Source organism: Callorhinchus milii, unplaced genomic scaffold (assembly GCF_018977255.1).
Source record: "Callorhinchus milii isolate IMCB2004 unplaced genomic scaffold, IMCB_Cmil_1.0 Scaffold22, whole genome shotgun sequence".
In the NCBI taxonomy this organism is placed as follows: Eukaryota; Metazoa; Chordata; class Chondrichthyes; order Chimaeriformes; family Callorhinchidae; genus Callorhinchus; species Callorhinchus milii.
The window spans coordinates 3212752-3230801 of record NW_024704763.1 but is presented as its reverse complement, the minus strand read 5'-3'; the positions used below and the strand labels follow the sequence as shown (position 1 = coordinate 3230801).

The window sequence follows — 18050 nt, the reverse complement described above, 5'->3', positions numbered from 1 at the left end:
CTCTGTACTGCAATTACCCACTCTGCAGTGTATTGTAGGCTGCTAACATTGATACAAAACTTGGCAGAGTGTCCCATTCTCCATAGTTGACGACCATCATGTTTACTAACATACAAAAATCACAAATCGCGTTCTATTTGCTCACACATCGCACAGCAAAGTGTTCTTCAGAAACTGAGTTACGTACATTGTGAGGTTAAGTTTGTGTTATTCCTTAACTATTGCCGGCTTTGACTGTCACCGACTAGATGGCAGTACATCTCCTCAGGTAGGTGGTTTCTTCTGTTTCAAATCGCAGCTCCACCTTTTTTTAAAAAATCTGAGGCGAATATTTTTGGTTTCTCAAATTTTTAAACCCTGAGGTTTTATTTATCGAATATTTATTTTTCAGATTTATTCCTGCTGAGGAGGGGCTGAAATTTACACTCTCCCCGATCACAGAAATGTTTTATGAATGGGGTGCTAGGCTCTCTCAACCATTAACAAGCAGCATATTATGTTTTCTGGTTGAGAATATAACAAGGTTATTCACTATCTCATATGCACGACTGTTTGTGGGACACTGCTGTGCACAATTGGCTGCCGCATTTCACCCACAAAATATACAGTCAATTCACTTTACAGTATATTCTGTGAAGCACTTTGAGTCATCTCGAAGATGTGATAAGGCGCTATATCAAATGCAAGAATTATTATTATTCATACTTGAAGCTCGTGGGGTCTCCGGATCAGGAGCAAGAACTCTGATTTTTTTCCTCACTGGACAAGGGTCACTGTGACCAATTGTTGAATGGTCACAATGTTGAAGATAAGATCAGATAATTCAACACAACACAAACCCCGATTAACAAGGTAATCTTTTAACATCGAAAAAGATTTTGATGAGGTGAAAGGAAAATGTAAAACCTTTGCTTAGAACTGAGATATTCTGTTTTATTACCCCTTCATGTATCCCTTCTCAAATGCATCTGATGGAAATATTATTCTGATCGAGTCTGTCTTTTAAATGACTGCTTCGGTTTGTTTGTGGTATTTAAATATAATGTAGATCCTTTCTCCAATACACACGCAGGCGAGTGATCAGCTCTATATGCTCACACCAATGGACGTGGTGAAAACCGAGCATAATTCTTCGTGGAAGTTTCTTCTCTCTCCCCTTCCCGATATTCACAGTAATTTCTGTCGGGGTCACGTAACTGATTTGTCACTATGAGATGAATGTTAATTCTCCTTCATTTGGTTATTTTACAACTCAAGTGGACTGTCTTCAATAATAATAATAATCCTTATAAACAAAAACAGAAGTGTAAATTGTTAGTTTCTCAGAAATTACAAGCTGTAAACTCATGTCCGTCCACCTTGGAGAATTGCGTTCGAGTCTGTGCCATCAAGTTTCACTTAAAACCACTACGGGTTGCCAGAAGTTCAGGGCTGGTCTGGATGCCAAAGTGGCTGTTGTGTTTCCCCTCTGGCTCCCACTCTTTCCCAGTGCTTTCTGCTTGACTGCCTGGTGCAGCTAAAACCAGGTGGGCAATTTATTTCCTTGCTGTTTGTCAAGAATGCTCATTGCCTTTCCCACTTGTGGCACGTGGATTGCCACACATCGCACCTAACTCAGTAACCATTCAAGCATTTTGAATCTTATTGGATCCACAACTTCAAGAAAGCTTTCTCGTTGATGATGACTCGTGAGGTTCCATGTGTGCCTACAACTTAGCTTTGAAGACTATCTGTAATAATGGTGAATGTTGTTTTAAACAACATGAGTTAGTGTACACTCTATTGTTGAAGTATTTCTCTTTTTCTAATGATCAAAATAGTTGTCTACTAACAGTGTGTTTGGCTTGGTGATTTAACAGCAGATAGAAAGTAATTTTTTTTTTAAAAAATTAAAAAATAATAATCCTTGTGTTTGATTAGCGTCTTATCACGTCTTCAAGTTGTCTCAAAGCGCTTCACAGTGTTTACTGTAAAGTGAATTCACTGTATATTTTGTGGGCAAAACAATGCCATCTTATTTGTGTTATAAAGTTGTTTTAGAATTATTTATAAGCACCTGGGACAAATAGAGTAAATTGATACTTGATACCAATTAGGAGCAGGAAACCTGACTGATTTTCCCCTCCCTAACCCAGAGTTATTGATGCATGTTTTAATCCCCTTCCCCCAACTTACTGCACACTGGTTAAGATCAGATAACTCAGTCTAGTTAGTCCAGCACTGAACTTGGGACTTTCTTGGTCAGTGTGGCTTAACCATTCACTTTCTGATCTTCTGAATAAGCTGCTGTTCTGTAGAGCGGGTAGGGGATTGTTTGGGATTGATCTTTCCATGTTATTACTTGATAACCAGCAGTTTCTTCCCCAAAAGAAAGGACAACAGTGTTTCAGTATGATTCACCGCTTTTACAGAGAAGATTGGAAGGAAAGATAAAAGTACAAATTTAAGTAAGTACTGATTTTTTTTTAAAAAATCACAATTGTTCTTCCATGAAGTTGATAGCAAGAAGTTTCAAATTTTTTTTTATTAATGGATTACCAGGAATGGTATTGGAGGAAAGAGGGTATGAGGAAAGGGAAAGGAATAGTGATGAGGATGGAATGATTTTTGTTATGCAAAAGCCTAGAGAGCAGCATTGTAATGCAACTATCTGATGCTGTTATGTGATGAATTAACAGTCCCAATGCTCACAGCCATCAATTAAAAGATCCACATTTTCTACCCTTTAAAGTGTCTAATTCTCTTATTCTGAATCAAATGCAACCTGTATTATTGAGGGAAATGTTTTACTCAAATCCATTATTCTCCCCCCGCCCCCCCCCTCCTGATTTTCAGTGTTTTTGAACTGTTGGAACAGAATGCAAATTAAAATTTATTTTTGTGAGAAATGTGCAAATGAATGCAAATAGTAAGCTGCAAATGAATGAGAATGTAATACAATCTGGCTCTTCGTGTGTGGGTGTTGCTTTATATTTTTATAATATATAACGTAGACCCTTGTTTTGTTTTTCACCCACAAAATACACAGTCACTAAACTTTACAGTATATTCTGTGAAGCGCTTTGAGACTTCTTGACGTGATAAGGCGCTATATCAAATGTAAGGATTATTATTATTATTCATACTATTATTATTCAGACATTTAATATACAAAGGGGAGATATAATCGAAAAATGTTTTGCCTGATAATAATCCCTCCAAAACAAAACAATAATAAATTGGTTATTTTCAATCCACAACTGTTTGTGGGCCACTGCTGTGCGCAATTGGCTGCCATGTTTCGCCCACAAATATACGGTCAATTCATTTTACAGTCTATTCTGTGAAGCTCTTTGAGATGTCGAGAAGATGTGAAAATAGCTATGTCAAATGCAAGGATTATTATTTATTATAGAGGATAAAAACCCTGGTCCAGATGGATTGCATCCGCGTATATTAAAAGAATCGAGGGAAGAGATAGCAGAGGCACTATTGCACATATATAATAACTCATTAGAAAAGGGAGTAGTGCCAGAGGACTGGAGGATAGCTAATGTTATATCTATATTTAAAAAGGGAGATAGAACAAGCCCAGGGAACTATAGACCTGCCAGCTTAACAGCAGTGGTAGGAAAGATAATGGAATCCTTACTGAAGGAAGTAATAGAAAAACATCTGGAAATGGAAAACGTAATAAAGAATACTCAGCACGGATTTCAAAAAGGAACGTCATGCTTGACCAACCTTATAGAATTCTTTGAAGGGGTAACAGAAAGAGTAGACAAGGCTAATGCGGTAGATGTAATATATTTAGATTTCCAAAAAGCATTCGATAAGGTACCACATAATAGACTAGTGAAAAATAGCAGAATGGATAGCAAGCTGTCTGCAAAACAGAAAACAGAGAATAGCGGTAAAGGGTAGCTACTCAGACTGACAGAGGGTGGATCGGTATTGGGACCACTGTTGTTCACAATATACATTGATGATTTGGATTCGGGAATCAGCAGTACAATTTCAAAATTTGCGGACGACACCAAATTGGGGGGAGGAGTTAATACAGAGGAGGACTGCAACAAATTACAGCAAAACATAAATAAACTTGCTGAGTGGGCATTTAAATGGCAAAAGCATTGCAATGTAGAAAAGTTTGAGGTGGTACATTTTGGAAGAAGGAAGTCACATACATACCTGGAAAATAAAAACCTAAATGGGGTAGAGGAGCAAAGGGACCTATGGGTACACATACACAATTCACTAAAAGTAGCAATGCAGGTTAATAAGGCCTAGAAATGAAAATCAGGGAATACATGAAGGAGAAAGGAATAGAAGGTTATGCTTGAAGGCTTAATTGAGGAAGGGCAGAAGGAGATCATGTAGAGCATAAACACCATCAGACCAGCTGGGCTGAATGGGCTGTTTCTGTGCTGTATATTTTAATGTATTCTAATGTGCAGTGCAGGCAGCTCTGGGACTGAGTTTTGCTGCTCTGTATATTGGTTAGCTCTAGCTGAGGTGAATATAGAGTGTGGGGTGGATGGGAGGAGCTACTTATAGATCCAACAAGGTAGGAAGTCCCTTTCTCATAGTCGACTAGAAACCTGTTGGTGACTTCACTTGTTTCTAGTTTAAGAGACAAGAGCTCCCTCACTGCTACGTCATTCAGAGAGAGACAACTTACAAAGATTTCAAAGTGCTCCATAATTATTTTCACCTAAGTATTGTCAGCCTCAGGAACTGCTTTCTGTAAGCAAACAAAACAGCTATTTTGCAGACACAAAGCTGCCACAAACAGCCATAAGTCATGCCATGACCAATTTATTTGGAGGTCTGTTGGCCAGGACACCAAGAGAAACTCCCTTCTGTTTTCCAATAGTGTCAAAGGATCATTAATGTCCACATGATCAGACAGACGATACCTTGGGTTTTAATGTCTCATCTGAAGGACAGAACCTTTGGCCGTGCCGGCCCGAAAGTGATGCTCTAGACCTAGCTTCATTTTCAATTTGACTCAATAATGATGCAGTTCTATCGCTCCTTCCTCATATGTTTTTGATCAAGTGCGAGAGCAACAGCTCACAGCGATCGACTGGTTGGAGACCCTGGTCTTGACTGTGAGCTCAAGTCGTAATGTGTGAATCCACAGTCTAATGACCCAGAGGAAGGAGTGATATCAACGAACAGGTCGGGGGGTTTCATATAAGTCAATCTTTGAAGGTGGCAGGACAGATGGATAAAGCTGTTAAAAAGGCATACAGGATACTAGGCTTTATAAATAGGGGCTTAGAATACAAAAGGAAGTTATGATGAAACTTTATAAAACACTGGTTAGGCCTCAGCTAGAGTACAGCATTCAGTTCTGGGCACCACACTTTAGGAAGGATGTCAAGGCATTGGAGAGGTTGCAGGATGGTACAAAGAATGAGGGACTTCAGTTTTCAACAACAACAACTCGGATTTATATAGTGCCCTCCGCGCCGAATGGCATCTCAGAGCGCTTCACAGTAACGGATCCCGGGACTGAGCCAGGGGGAGGGGGAGGAAGGTGACCAAAGGTGCAGTCGAAAAGAAAGGTCTTCAACAGAGACCTGAAAATAGGAAGGGAGGGAGCGAGATGAAGGACGTGAGGAAGGGAGTTCCAGAGCCTCGGGGCATAGTGGCTGAAGGCACAGCCGCTGAGGGTGGAGCGAACGACTCGGGGGATGAGGAGGAGGCCAGACCCGGAGGAATGAAGACAACGGGTACTGTTTTGAGGAGAGAGGTCAAAGAGGTAGGGGCTGCAGAGGCATGCAGGGACTTGGAGAGGCTAGAGAAGCTAGGATTATTCTCCTTGGAGCAGAGAAGGTTAAGAGGAGACTTAATAGAAGTTGTGAGGGGATTCAATAGGGTGAACAAGGAGAAACTATTTCCATTGGCGGGTGGGTTGGTAACCCAAGGACACTGATTTAAAAATATTTTATTAAACGAAATAGAGGGGAGCTGAGGAGAATTTTTTTTACACAGCGAGTTGTTCGGATCTGGAATGCATTGCCTGAAAGGGCGGTGGAAGCCGATTCGATAACAGCTTTTAAGAGAGAAGTAGATAATTATTTGGGGAGGACAAGTTTGCAGGGCTATGGGGAAAGAGTGGGGTGTGGGATTGAATTGGATAGCTCTTTTCAAAGAGCCGGCATGGACACGATGGCCGAACGGCCTCCTTCCGTGCTGTATAATTCTATGTTTGTATGATCTGCAGTTCATAGGTTCACACGTTTGTTCTCAGCTTTCCTGTCACGCGTACCCTGCTGCAGAAGTAACCACAAGCTGTTTTAACAGTTCCCTGTATAGCACATGAGCCAGGAAGTGAGCACATATCAAGTTTCAGAGATGTGTTTTGCCAAGTGAGTCAACTTTGAACAATTAACAAGGGTCGTGATGGTGGGAGAGGGGATCGACGCTCCTTAATACACAGGTTTTGGCTGGACCAATTTGTTTTTGTGTATTCTGAACAGTTCATTGCCAATATACTTTAGTGGACCTTGATGTGGCTTGCAGATCCATGTGCAATGCTTTACAAACGTCTGTCTACATTTGGCTTGCTCTATATGTCAGAAGTTTGTAACACATTCTGGAACACATCATCTTGGGAGCTTTGCAGTGCAACTGACTCACTGCTTGACTTATCGTACACTGATCAAAGCCCAGGTGCTTTATGTGAAAACTGCAAGTTGGCATGGCAGGATGCAACTCAACTAGTTGTGCAATGCTGCAATACTGTGAGGTGAAGTGGGAACTATTCTGTAGTTACTGTGCTCTGGACTTTCCAAACAGTGTGCACAGTTGATGTGTCCAGTGTTCTGTGCAAGAAGCATTTGCAGAGATTGGCTATTTTAAGATTGAGTAAAGACAAATCTATCCACACAACTATTTTCATGCTGACCTTTCTTTTCTCCTCTGTTTTTGCGTACAAATTGCAAACTATCGTTTTCCCAAGTACACTATAAATTCCCCATTGGTCTCTCCTCTGTTGCACTTGATGGAATTTCCACAGGCACTGGCTGATCTGTGATGCATTGTTTAAGTAAACGTTCTTCATCTATGACTTTCAACAATGTATGTCAGCAGGCTAATCAATTGTCAGGGTATCACAATCAAATCCTATAGTGGAAACTGCATCAAGGAAAACCACTCACACAATAAAGTATTTAGCTGGCTGGTTAATATCAGAGTCTCACAATTCCACCTAGTCTTAGCCTGTGAGCTTTTTGTATTAAAATGTAAGATTGTACTGAATCTTTCATTATAACTAAATATTGTGTGACGAGTGAAATGGAGCCTGATCCTGTAAAAAAAAAAAAACAACATTTGGGATCCGTCTGATAGACTGCAATGTCCTCATAGTTCCATACAGAACTTACTTGATCTCAGTCTGGCCACCAGCTTTGCGTGCAATCTGCACCAGCTCTTTCCCATATTTCTCTTCTGCCTGTGCTCTGTGTAGGAAAATAAATGGATAATCACTCTTAGTGTATATTTCCAGGTGACTTTCACAATTTTCACTTCTATACACCAAAACCTTTCACATCAATTAAACGGCTCAACGGGCTTTACGGAAGAAGATTAGAAATGATTTGAATGTCTATGCAAGCAAACATGGAAACAAATTTAATAATAATCCTTGCATTTGATACAGCGCTTTATTACGTTCTTGAGATGTCTGTCTCAAGGCGTTTCACAGAATATATTGTAAAGTGGATTGAAGGATAGGAATGACTTCCCTACTTTTATGGAATTTACTATTAAATATTTTTGCTTATGTAAACTTATTCTTAACTTGCTGTTTAGCAAATCAACAGCAACAACAAATTATATTTGTATAGCACCTTTCACTTTGGGAGGATGTCCCAAGATGCTGGACAGTCAGGGATTTGGATCTGAGCAGGGTTTGGGATCTGGAGGGCTGAGAGGGTAGGGGTAGGAGGGTGATTCCTGGAAGGAGTCAAGGGAGGGAACAAGGCAAAGGACTGTGGAAAGGAGTTCCAAATGGTCCAAAATCCACTGCTGTATGATTATCAACAGCCAATGTAATTTGATGTTTATATCTTAATTTTTTTCTTAATCTAATTTTGGTTAGCATTAGAAAATTTAACTACTGCTATTTTTAAGCACACATAATGATGATAAACAAAGCAGAATAGTCCTGCACGCATCAACAAATTCAGTCCATTTACTAAAACAAGAATGCAATTTCTTCGTGTTTAAAAGAACAGATTATGTTTAGCACTGATTGCATTTTTTTGTATAGTGTCTTTCACATGAGCGCATAAAATATGAATGAAATTTATATAGCGCCAACCGTAAAAGGCGTTATATAAATGAGAAAATATTCTCACTGATGAGAATGGACGGTGGAGAGAACAAGGATAAGGATGGTAATACAGGACAGCAATGTATCAAAGTAGAAATTAAAATCATAAATTGAATGTAGAGTCATATAGCAAACTTCCTTGTAGATAGTAAAATGGGAAACAAAAGTCTACACTTAACTATGTGCATTACACATAGGAAAATGCCTCAAAGCACAGAATGGGAGATAGGAGGTTGTGGTCAAAGCCGCAGTCAAAGAGGAAGGTTTTTGAAAACGGAGGAGAGTGTGAGGTGGAGAAATTTGGGAAGAGAGTTCCAGAGTTGAAAGCTCACCCAGCTTATGGTGAAGCAAAAGCGACGGGTAATGTGAAACAGGTCTGAGTCATTAGGGTGGAAGGGATGGGTCAGGGGAGGGGGAACCACAAAGATGGTGTAGCGGAAGGCTGGGAAGGCATCTGAAAGTTAGATCGAGAAAACATGAACACTCAGTTTCTCCACTTCTCACCTGCTGATTTATAAATTTCCACACAATGACAATTCTCTAAAAAAAACAGTGGCATCCGATTGAATCTTACCTTAGTTTTAGTAGTTCTTCCATGTCTTTGCACATTTTCCGACCTTCATGAAGTCGTTCCAGTATTACTTCATACCCAACTTGGCTGGTAAACTCTGGACACTGAAAACAACCGAGGAAAGAGCGGTTACAATAAACCCAACAGTTCCTTTTCTCTGTTTTCTCCATCAGAATTGGCCAATACCCACACTATCCCCACACACAATTGACAATAATTAGCTACGACACTCATGGAGACTTTTGATATCATCGACACTATATCAAATACAATGATTATAGTTGTAATTTGGTGTAGCAAATTTCAGGAAATTTTCCATTAATCACTGAAATTAATTTCTATCACAGTGTATATATATATATTTTACTGTGATGTTGAAATTGCATCAGAAGAAGCTCATTTGTGCATTTGGTAACTGTTACTCAGGAACTCCTCGGCTTTGGTGGGGTAGGGAAGTTGTTGAAGGACATTAAATCATCAGTAGTTTTTGTAATTTTAATTCTTAGCAAATAGTCTTTATTTCAAAAAAAAGAAATCAAAGTGCATTTGAGATCTCAGCCATCAGTTTGGGAACCAGGAGTAAGTGGAGACTAATACAGTTACAAGCATATTTAGCAAATGGGTTACATCACCACTATTCCCATTGCACTGGGCAATGTTCTTGTTGCTAGAGGAAATGTGCTCTAAAAAGATCCTGTCTTCATAGATCTGCTAGTTGTCTGTCACTTACTTAATTGTCAAAAGTGGGATATTTCAGTTTCCTATTTTCTGGTAAGTGAAAAAATGTCAGACATTAATTCCTGTCTTTTTCTGTATTACCATTTTTCAGTCACGGACACCAAGGATTCCAAAGATGCCTGCACACAGAGCACCAACCCTACTGGTAGGGTATTGTTACTCTGTAACTTTGTGTGACAGAGTTTAGGGGTTCCTAGTGCACCTGCGCAGGAAGTGAGGGAAACAATGTAGGACATTGTGTGGTAGGCACCACTGTGTGAACTGAATTGTGCTGCTAACCATGTGGCTCACAAGGAGAACTTGGCACCTAGCAAAGGCTCAAACCTGCGATTCCCAACTAGTGATTACCCTCCTTGGGGGAAGATAAGCAGGGGTTCTGGAGCTGAGTTTGCTCCAAGGTGAAACCCCTGACAATGGAATACTGGAAACAGGTTGAATGTCTATGGCAAGACAACAACAACAATTTGCATTTATATAGCACCCCTCATGCTGGCTAGTATCCCAGTAACAGTGGACAGGTTCCTAGATTGGGCATCTCTGCAGTACTCTTTAGGGCACTATTGATGTTGGCCCAGCCAACCTGGGTTGCTAATACGACCCCGAGGAGTAGACCAGTAAGTGGGGGCTGGGGTTCTTCCTACGTGGCTCCTTCCAACCCCTGCAAGTCAAAGACCTAACCATTAGGGTAGTTCTAGCTGGACAAGCAACAGGAGGCCTTACACAATATTCACAGTGACAAAAGCATTGTGGTGGGTTTTCATGGATGGCTGACCAAAGCACCACCTGGCTGGCACTAACAGCAGGAACATTTCTTTTAACAGCACTGATGTCCTGCACGAAGAATAACGTCAGGAAATTCAACTTAAATTTGGGCAGTCCAATGGACATTTCTGTCAAAACCAAAGAATAACAGGATTTGAAATTAAAGACCACAGAGAAATACAGGAACAATATGCAACATGATCTTCCTTATATGGTTAATTTGGTTTGTTTGAGGTTAGCTGACTGAATCATGTTCACAAACTTGAGGGAACATTAGTACAATAGTGTGCGGACAATAGTTTGAACTCGTAAAATAAAAACTTGTATTATCAGCTGGTCACTCATGTCAAGGTACCTACATGAACTCAGTGGAAAGAGATGCTGCCCTCTGCAAACATTGGCTTCTGTGTATTAACCCAGAATACTAGTCTGGGATTGAGTGGAGGCACAAATAACTTGACTTCATTGGAACTGATGCACAATATTACATTTCAAGATGGCTTGGGCTATGTTCATCCATACATGATAGATGCAATATATGTTGTATGTTAGATGTGATCTGGGTTAATCCACGACAAAGTCCGTAATTCAGCATTAAATTGGTAACCTAATCTGAGACCAAGGACATTTGTTATGGGAAATGCCACAGCAGTGTAGTACAGGGTATTTTTCTGAAGCTTGGATGAAGTTGTGTTGGAGTAGACTATGGGAGAGGTTTTCTCTTGTAAGTAATCAGCTGTAGGTGACTTAGGAATGGATGATACTCACAGTGGGGGCAAGTTACCATTCAGTTCCCCAAACTTGACACTTACAAGAACTCCAATTAAAGCACTGTGTCGTTTCCTGAAATAGTTAGTCCAGTGTGAATTTCTGGGTATTTTTGCAAATTAGCTGCTGTCTTAGTCTATAAAATACAGTCACTACACTTTACAGGAAAGTCCTGTGAAGTGCTTTGAGATGATTTGATGATGTGATGCAATGGCATATAAAAATAAGTATTGTGTTATTAAACAGATGAGGGAGGATCATACCACATTGTAAAGATTGCACAAATAACCACATTAAGAATGAAATCGACCATTGTTCCTTTTGTGGAGTTTCAACTTTGTTAGGACCAGTGAGTCAATCCTTCAAATTACGTCATATCTCCCAAATGTGTCGTTTATCATTGCTTAATTGAGTCTTGTGACTTTTAGTCAATTTTTAACATTCACGTACGGTTTGGGAGTTGAGACCTGATCCATTTTTTTTTCTTGGTCCTCATAGTACTGCTGGGTTTAGCTTACCAAAGTTGTGAAGAGATAGATTGGTTCTGCCACAAGAGAGGAGAGACTCGTAATAGAGCAGTGCATCTGGACTATGGGTTGACAAAAGGTGGATAATGGTGGTAGTGGTGAAGGGGGATTAGTGGGTAACAGTAGGAAGAGGCTATAGGAAGGGAATGGAGAAAAAGATATGTTAAATAGGCTTCCGATGTTGGGTAAGATAATTGATGTTACAGAATTAATGTTTCAGGAAGGAGGTAGAACTGTTTGAGGAAGAAACAACCAAGTTGTGGTGCGTGACTGCAATGAAAAGTAACGATAGTAGGCAGTTCAGTGGCATATTTTCACAGCATATTCTGTTAAAGCAACCAATATGAAAAGTGAGGATTTACCAGCCAGGTCAAATATTATGATTGTCACTTTCATTTTCTCCACTAACTATCCCTGTGGGTTCCAATATGGGTTTTGTGCAGTAAGCTTACACCCACTAACAATTGAGGTTGAACAATTTAGGCTCAAGCCAAACGGGGCACTTGTGGCAACACAGTCAGCACATAGACATTTTTACCACTTTACATAATAATAATAATCCTTGCAATGGATTATCATGTCTTCTCGACGTCTCAAAGCACTTCACAGAATATACTGTAAAATGAATTGACTGTAAATTTTGTGGGCAAAACGTCATGGATTGATTGACCAAATTATTATTTTTTTAAGGAATTATTACCCCTGGAAAAACGATCCACCAATCGACCTACAACCGGGTTCCTTCTTACTGCTAGTTCCTACTACCTACTGACTTATATGTTAAAGTCTTCACAATAATTAACTTTATGAGGCATATTCAGCAGCTACTTTGTATACAAGATCTCTGAAATAGGTGAATTTCTGACCAATCTAGAGAGTTGTGGGCCAGGACCCTAGTAAGCAACTCCATTCTGTTTTCCAATAGTGTTTTATGATCTTTAACATCTACCTGGGGATGGAGCTATTGACTGGAGGTTATTCTCAGGTCCCGGAAGTGAAAGTACAAAAACCTTTGTTCCTGATGGTTCAAAGTGTTCCAGCAATTGCAAATGTACCTCAAAAGGTAAAAACGTTAACTCTTTTATTAATGGTCCTGTCTACGATTTGTGGTTATCTGTTAACTATGTCTCCTAGTTATTGTTTCCCCTATCAATGGAAATAACCTCTTTATTAACACTAACACAACCCTCATGATTTTGTATATCTTAATCAGGTCCCTCCTCGATCTTCTCTGCTCATATGAAAACAGGTCCAGCCTCTCCAATTATCAATAACTGTAGTCCTTCATTCCCGGATCATTCTTGTTAACCTCCTCTGCACTGCCTCCAAGGCCCTAGCATCGTTCCTAAGCAATTGGAAATCAACTCGGGTCAGGATTCAGAAGCCCCAAATTCCACCAAAGCTTGTATGCTAATTTTGTCCTGAAATTTGTTTCAAAGTACGTCCATTTTGTGAAGCCAAGATGCAACATGCAAATCAGCCCCAATGAAGGAGTGACTGTTGAGTCGTATGTCCAGTGGAAAATAACAGACAAAAAAGAGAGTGCGGAGTATGCATTTCAGTGTCTGGGTTAGATGATGTGAGTTCTGAGGCAACTGAGTGGTCAGACAGGTTCTCTCCAGAAGCCTTGCGGAAACGTGCAAAATTCTTAAACACATTCTTAATTTGAAAGTCAGTGTTTGGCAGTTCTTAAAAATACTTCCACAATTCTGTGCAATTTTAATCACTCAAGATAAGACGAGGTTGAATTTTCAGGTCACTGATGTCAGCCAGACAGGTAAACACTTTGTCACATAATCTTTCTTTATGCAGTTTGCACTGTGTGTCAACTCCCTCTGAATAAGTGGTTGTAACGATTTCCTGCTGTGAATGACTATAATGCAGCACCATGTTTCAAAAACAATTCAGTACTATCAGAATTGTTAAAAAAATCAAATGGCACCATGTTAGACTCATTGTCCATGAAATTTGCCATAACTATAGAGAAACTGAGTTTGGGGAAATAACTTTAGGATTGGAGTTTCATGTTCATGATTAGTTTGCACAAGTTGTATGTTGACTTCATGGACTGTAAGTGTTTTTTTTAAAAAAAGGGTCTGGCACAGTGCGTGATCAGTGAGTAACAACCTGTTCCTTGTACATGTTCTACTTCATCTACTTCATTTTCAATCCGCGACTGTTTGTGGGACACTGCTGTGCGCAATTGGCTGCCGCATTTCGCCCACAAATATATGCTCAATTCACTTCACAGTATATTCTGTGAAGCGCTTTGAGACGTCTAGAAGACGTGAAAAGCGCTATATCAAATGAAAGGATTATTATTATTATTATTCATCTGACTTATTTTGACAGCATCATACTTATCTCCAGCTCCAGAGCATGAACACACTCAATTGCCTCAGGGCTCACTCTGTCTAACCAAGACTCTGAAATGCAATCTCTGCGCTCTCTCTCTCTCTCTGTCTGTCTGTCATCTTCCACTGAGTCATTCTCCAATTGTGGATATGATCTCTGACAAGCGAGAATAACATATTTTCTGTTGAACTGTAAATTTACTCAACTTTGTGGAATTTTTACACAATGACCTTAGCTTAGCTTTGATGCCTTTGAGTTTAATGGTTATTGATCCTCCAGGAATCTTATTCGAAAAGTTGAAATATACGTTAATTATGTGCATAGTCATTTGTTATTTTAACTCCCTCCCCTCCAAAGATATTAATATTTTACAATGTCCTGACCATCAAATCCCCCGAATAAAATTGGTCAGTTACTCCACGGCTGTTTGTGGGACCTTGCTCTGCACAAATGGCTGCCACGTTTGGCTCACAAAATACTCAATCAATCCACTTTATAGTATATCCTCTGAAGTGCTTTGAGACATCTCGCTGATGTGATAAGGCTCTGTATCAAATGCAAGTATTATTATTATGCATTTTTATACCAAAAAATTATGGTTAGTACAAAAATGTGAATGTGTACTGCCAATGGAAATATAGACCAGGTTTTCTGTGGTTATAGTTTTGACTATTTTTTACTCATACCTATTTAGTTCAGTGATTGGAAACATAGGCAAAATAATCCATTGCTGTGTAGCTATGTCCAAAGTAGATCTACGGTACATAAGTAGTCACCATTTTCCCCTGTCATATGCCCTTAATTCAGGGTATTCAGAATTCTAGGCCGAAGGTTAGCCTCATGGTCTAGAACACCAGAAAAGATGAAAAGCAAATGAGAGAAGGCAAAATAAATTAAGAGGTTAACTGATACCAAGTTTGGGTTGTAAAAGCCTACAGTCTGTAAGGTGCAGTGCGGCTATGAAATGCTGACTATATACTATACATCATGACTATACACTCCATTACTGCAAATGTAGTTCTCTTTGACCGTGCCTTCAGCTCCCCTCTCGACTCTCTTCCCCCTCCTCGCTCCCTCCCTTCCCCTCACCCTGACCATTTCCCCCCTCCTCGCTCCCTCCCTTCCCTCCCCTCACCCTGACCATTTCCCCCCTGCTCGGGTCATGACCCAACTGTGCAGCGCCTTGGGACGTCCTCCTGACGTGAAAGGCGCTTTATAAATGGAATCTTGTTGTTGTTGTTGTTGTTGTAGTCAACTGCAGATCATAACGTAGAATATTCATGCAGCAAAGTTCATTAGTTTTTCAACAAGTACACTATTGGGTGTCAACTTGGCTCAGTCAAGAGAACTCTCACCCTGGATTAGAAGGTTGTGGCTAATTTAAGACCAGTATCAGAACTGAGCTCAAAGTACAGGTTAGCACTCCAGTGCAGCGCTGGAGGAGAGCTACATCTTTCAGATGAAATGTTAAAGATTCCATGATGCTATTCAAAAAGAGAGGGTAGTGTCTTAGTGCCTTGGCCTCCAGATAAATGACTGCCATAAAAACAGTCACTAAACCTGTCAGTAATTGATGGCAGCGCTTTGAGATGTTTGACTGTATAGTCTGTATAAAGGTACAAATTCTACTTAGTATCTCAATGCCACAGCAGTTGTTAAGCAGGAAGCTGGACTGTAGAGAGTTTAACCAAATCAACTGCATGTGATATTTAAAGACACTTAACCTGTTCCCAGGCTCTGCCTTTGTGGATTACAATGTCATTTGAATCATTTCATCGGATTACTGCTTTAAAATGACTCCGAGATATCCATTACTCCTGGTATATGGAGAGGGGAGAGTGTGCTTTTAATATTAATAGAAAGAAACGCAAGTCTGGAAGCCAATTTTTAAATAAAGTACAGCACATTTGAACAGACACCATTGGAGCTGAGAGTATAGCTATATATCTCATCTTTATTTACATTATCTTCTCTGTTTGCAGACCTCCTTTACAGTTTTTTTTTAAACATACCGAGTGTTATATTTTTGTAAATACTACACTTCCACTCTGGTACAGATTCGAATCTTGTGGATTAATCCTGACAATGATGGTTTCAAAGGACACAGGCTTTCACTGAATTATCAGTGACACATTCATTTATTGTAGAGTCGAGTCAAGTGCAAAATGCACATAATTCAAATTGAAGGTGACACGAAATTCAAGACCCAGAAAGAGTGTGAGGTTCTGTGGGACTGGGAAACACAGTGAAAACAGTTGTCAAAAAATATTAGAGGAAATTCTACGTCCAGATTGTCAACTGTCTGCCAATCCCAGTCTTAAAATAATCCTGATCTATGTATCTTGTAAAAGGTTAAAATAAAACGAAGTCAAGACTAAATCCCCAGAGAGAGGATTCTGAGAATACAGAATACAGAAGTGCAGCATTCTACATAAATGCAGAAATACTAACTACAGGTGAAATAATTGTCAAAACTAACTCCTGGAGTCCTGGGAGAAATGAAATGAAAAGAAATCGCTTTCTGCACCCTCGGCATTGTGACAATTTCTGATGTGTTATTATTCAGACTATCATTTATTTGGATTTAAAAATATAAACCAAGGTGTTGTCGCTCTGACTCTTTAGCAGTTTCTCGTTTTTGATAACGCTGTATTTTTCAGAGATTCAGAAACGTTATTATTCTGGGTTATCTAACTTCCTCCCTCCCCACCCTGATGGTACCAGTAACCTCGTTTCAAAAGCTTGAGTTTAACGGATGGGTTGGGCAGCAGTCTAGATAGATTAACTGCTCAGTAGTCCAGGAATGCAAAATCTTATGGTCACAACGCCGACTAAAGCAGTTTAAAAAACAACGAGAAGGTAAAACGCTCAGAGACGATGGTTACTAATCACATTATTAATGCAGAGAGAACCTTACTCTGATCAAAATGCATTTACAGCAGCAACAGATCCCTGTACAGAACAACCAGGAAATGCATAAAGGCGTTAGCACCAAGTATTCACATTCATCTGGTGTTATAGAACATCTTCTCTTGCCAACCCCCCCCCAAAAAAAATACACTTGTTCTTAGACTTCGGGTAAACGACAAGACTTTCTGAAACGGGCTCGAGTATTGTTATATTTCTAGAAGCGAGAGATCTTTACTTCATAAGGTGCAGCTTTTGGTTGTCGTGAAGATCAAGTCAAAGCCAAAGCCAAACAGGAATAGACAGACGCATATGATTGGAATAGCAGTACAGAGAGTACTGGACTCTCTGGGGACACAATCCTTTTTGCCCCTATTTCAAGCAGCATTCAAGTTGGTGCATCACCAACACCATCACTATCGCAGGGAACCAAGAGCCACAGGTGTTTAATGCAATTCAGCCGAAACCCTGGCACTTACCCAAAAGTTGTCCTTAAACCGGCGGCGGGTCATTGTGATGGGGGTGAGAATCCACTCGCTGTAACGCTGACTTAAAACACAATGTTACAAATCCTGGCTGCAATGTTATCTGAGGTCTGAGCTCTTTCACTGCGATGTGATGGGAGAAGAGTTGCTGCAGGATTTGGATGATAATCCAGTTGCAAAAAGATTTTCGGTTTGCACAGGTTTTCTGGAAATGCTGCAGAGGAATGACTTAGTGCCTCTAATTCTTTGAAACGCTTTACTGTTCTGCGTTACCAGCAACCAACTAGAAAAAAGAGGAAGGAAGTTTTTGTACAGTCAAAAATGATGTCAGAAATGGCCACAATTAACACGTGGTTTTCTTGAATACTGAAGTCGCTGTAATCTGATATTTTTGACTGGAAAAATCTACCTTGGTGAACTTATCTAAACAATCAGGGTGATTTTTTTTATTTGTGTTGAACAGATTGATTAAAGATGAAAGCACATTTATTCTATGAAAAAGGCTAATGTTTTTTTTAAAAAATGTTTTCCTCGAGAGTTTTATTCCTTGAATTGCATTACATTTGTGACCTCCACCCTACTATGCACTCTGTTTTGAAAGTGCCAAAGAT

General features: G+C 39.8%; 1 protein-coding gene across 2 annotated transcripts in view; it reads right to left on the bottom strand.

Annotated features, from left to right (window-relative positions):
- The window catches only part of pstpip1a (proline-serine-threonine phosphatase interacting protein 1a), a 31397-nt gene extending 13667 nt beyond the window's left edge, over window positions 1-17730 (bottom strand). For both annotated transcript variants that reach the window (XM_007908259.2, XM_007908262.2), the window contains exons 1-3: window positions 17434-17730; window positions 8901-9001; window positions 7377-7451 (exon numbers count right to left, since the gene is read on the bottom strand). In XM_007908259.2, coding sequence (XP_007906450.1) covers window positions 7377-7451; window positions 8901-9001; window positions 17434-17466 — 209 coding nt within the window. In that variant the 5' untranslated portion in view covers window positions 17467-17730. The remainder of the gene's footprint in view (window positions 1-7376; window positions 7452-8900; window positions 9002-17433) is intronic.
- Window positions 17731-18050: the final 320 nt, after the last annotated feature.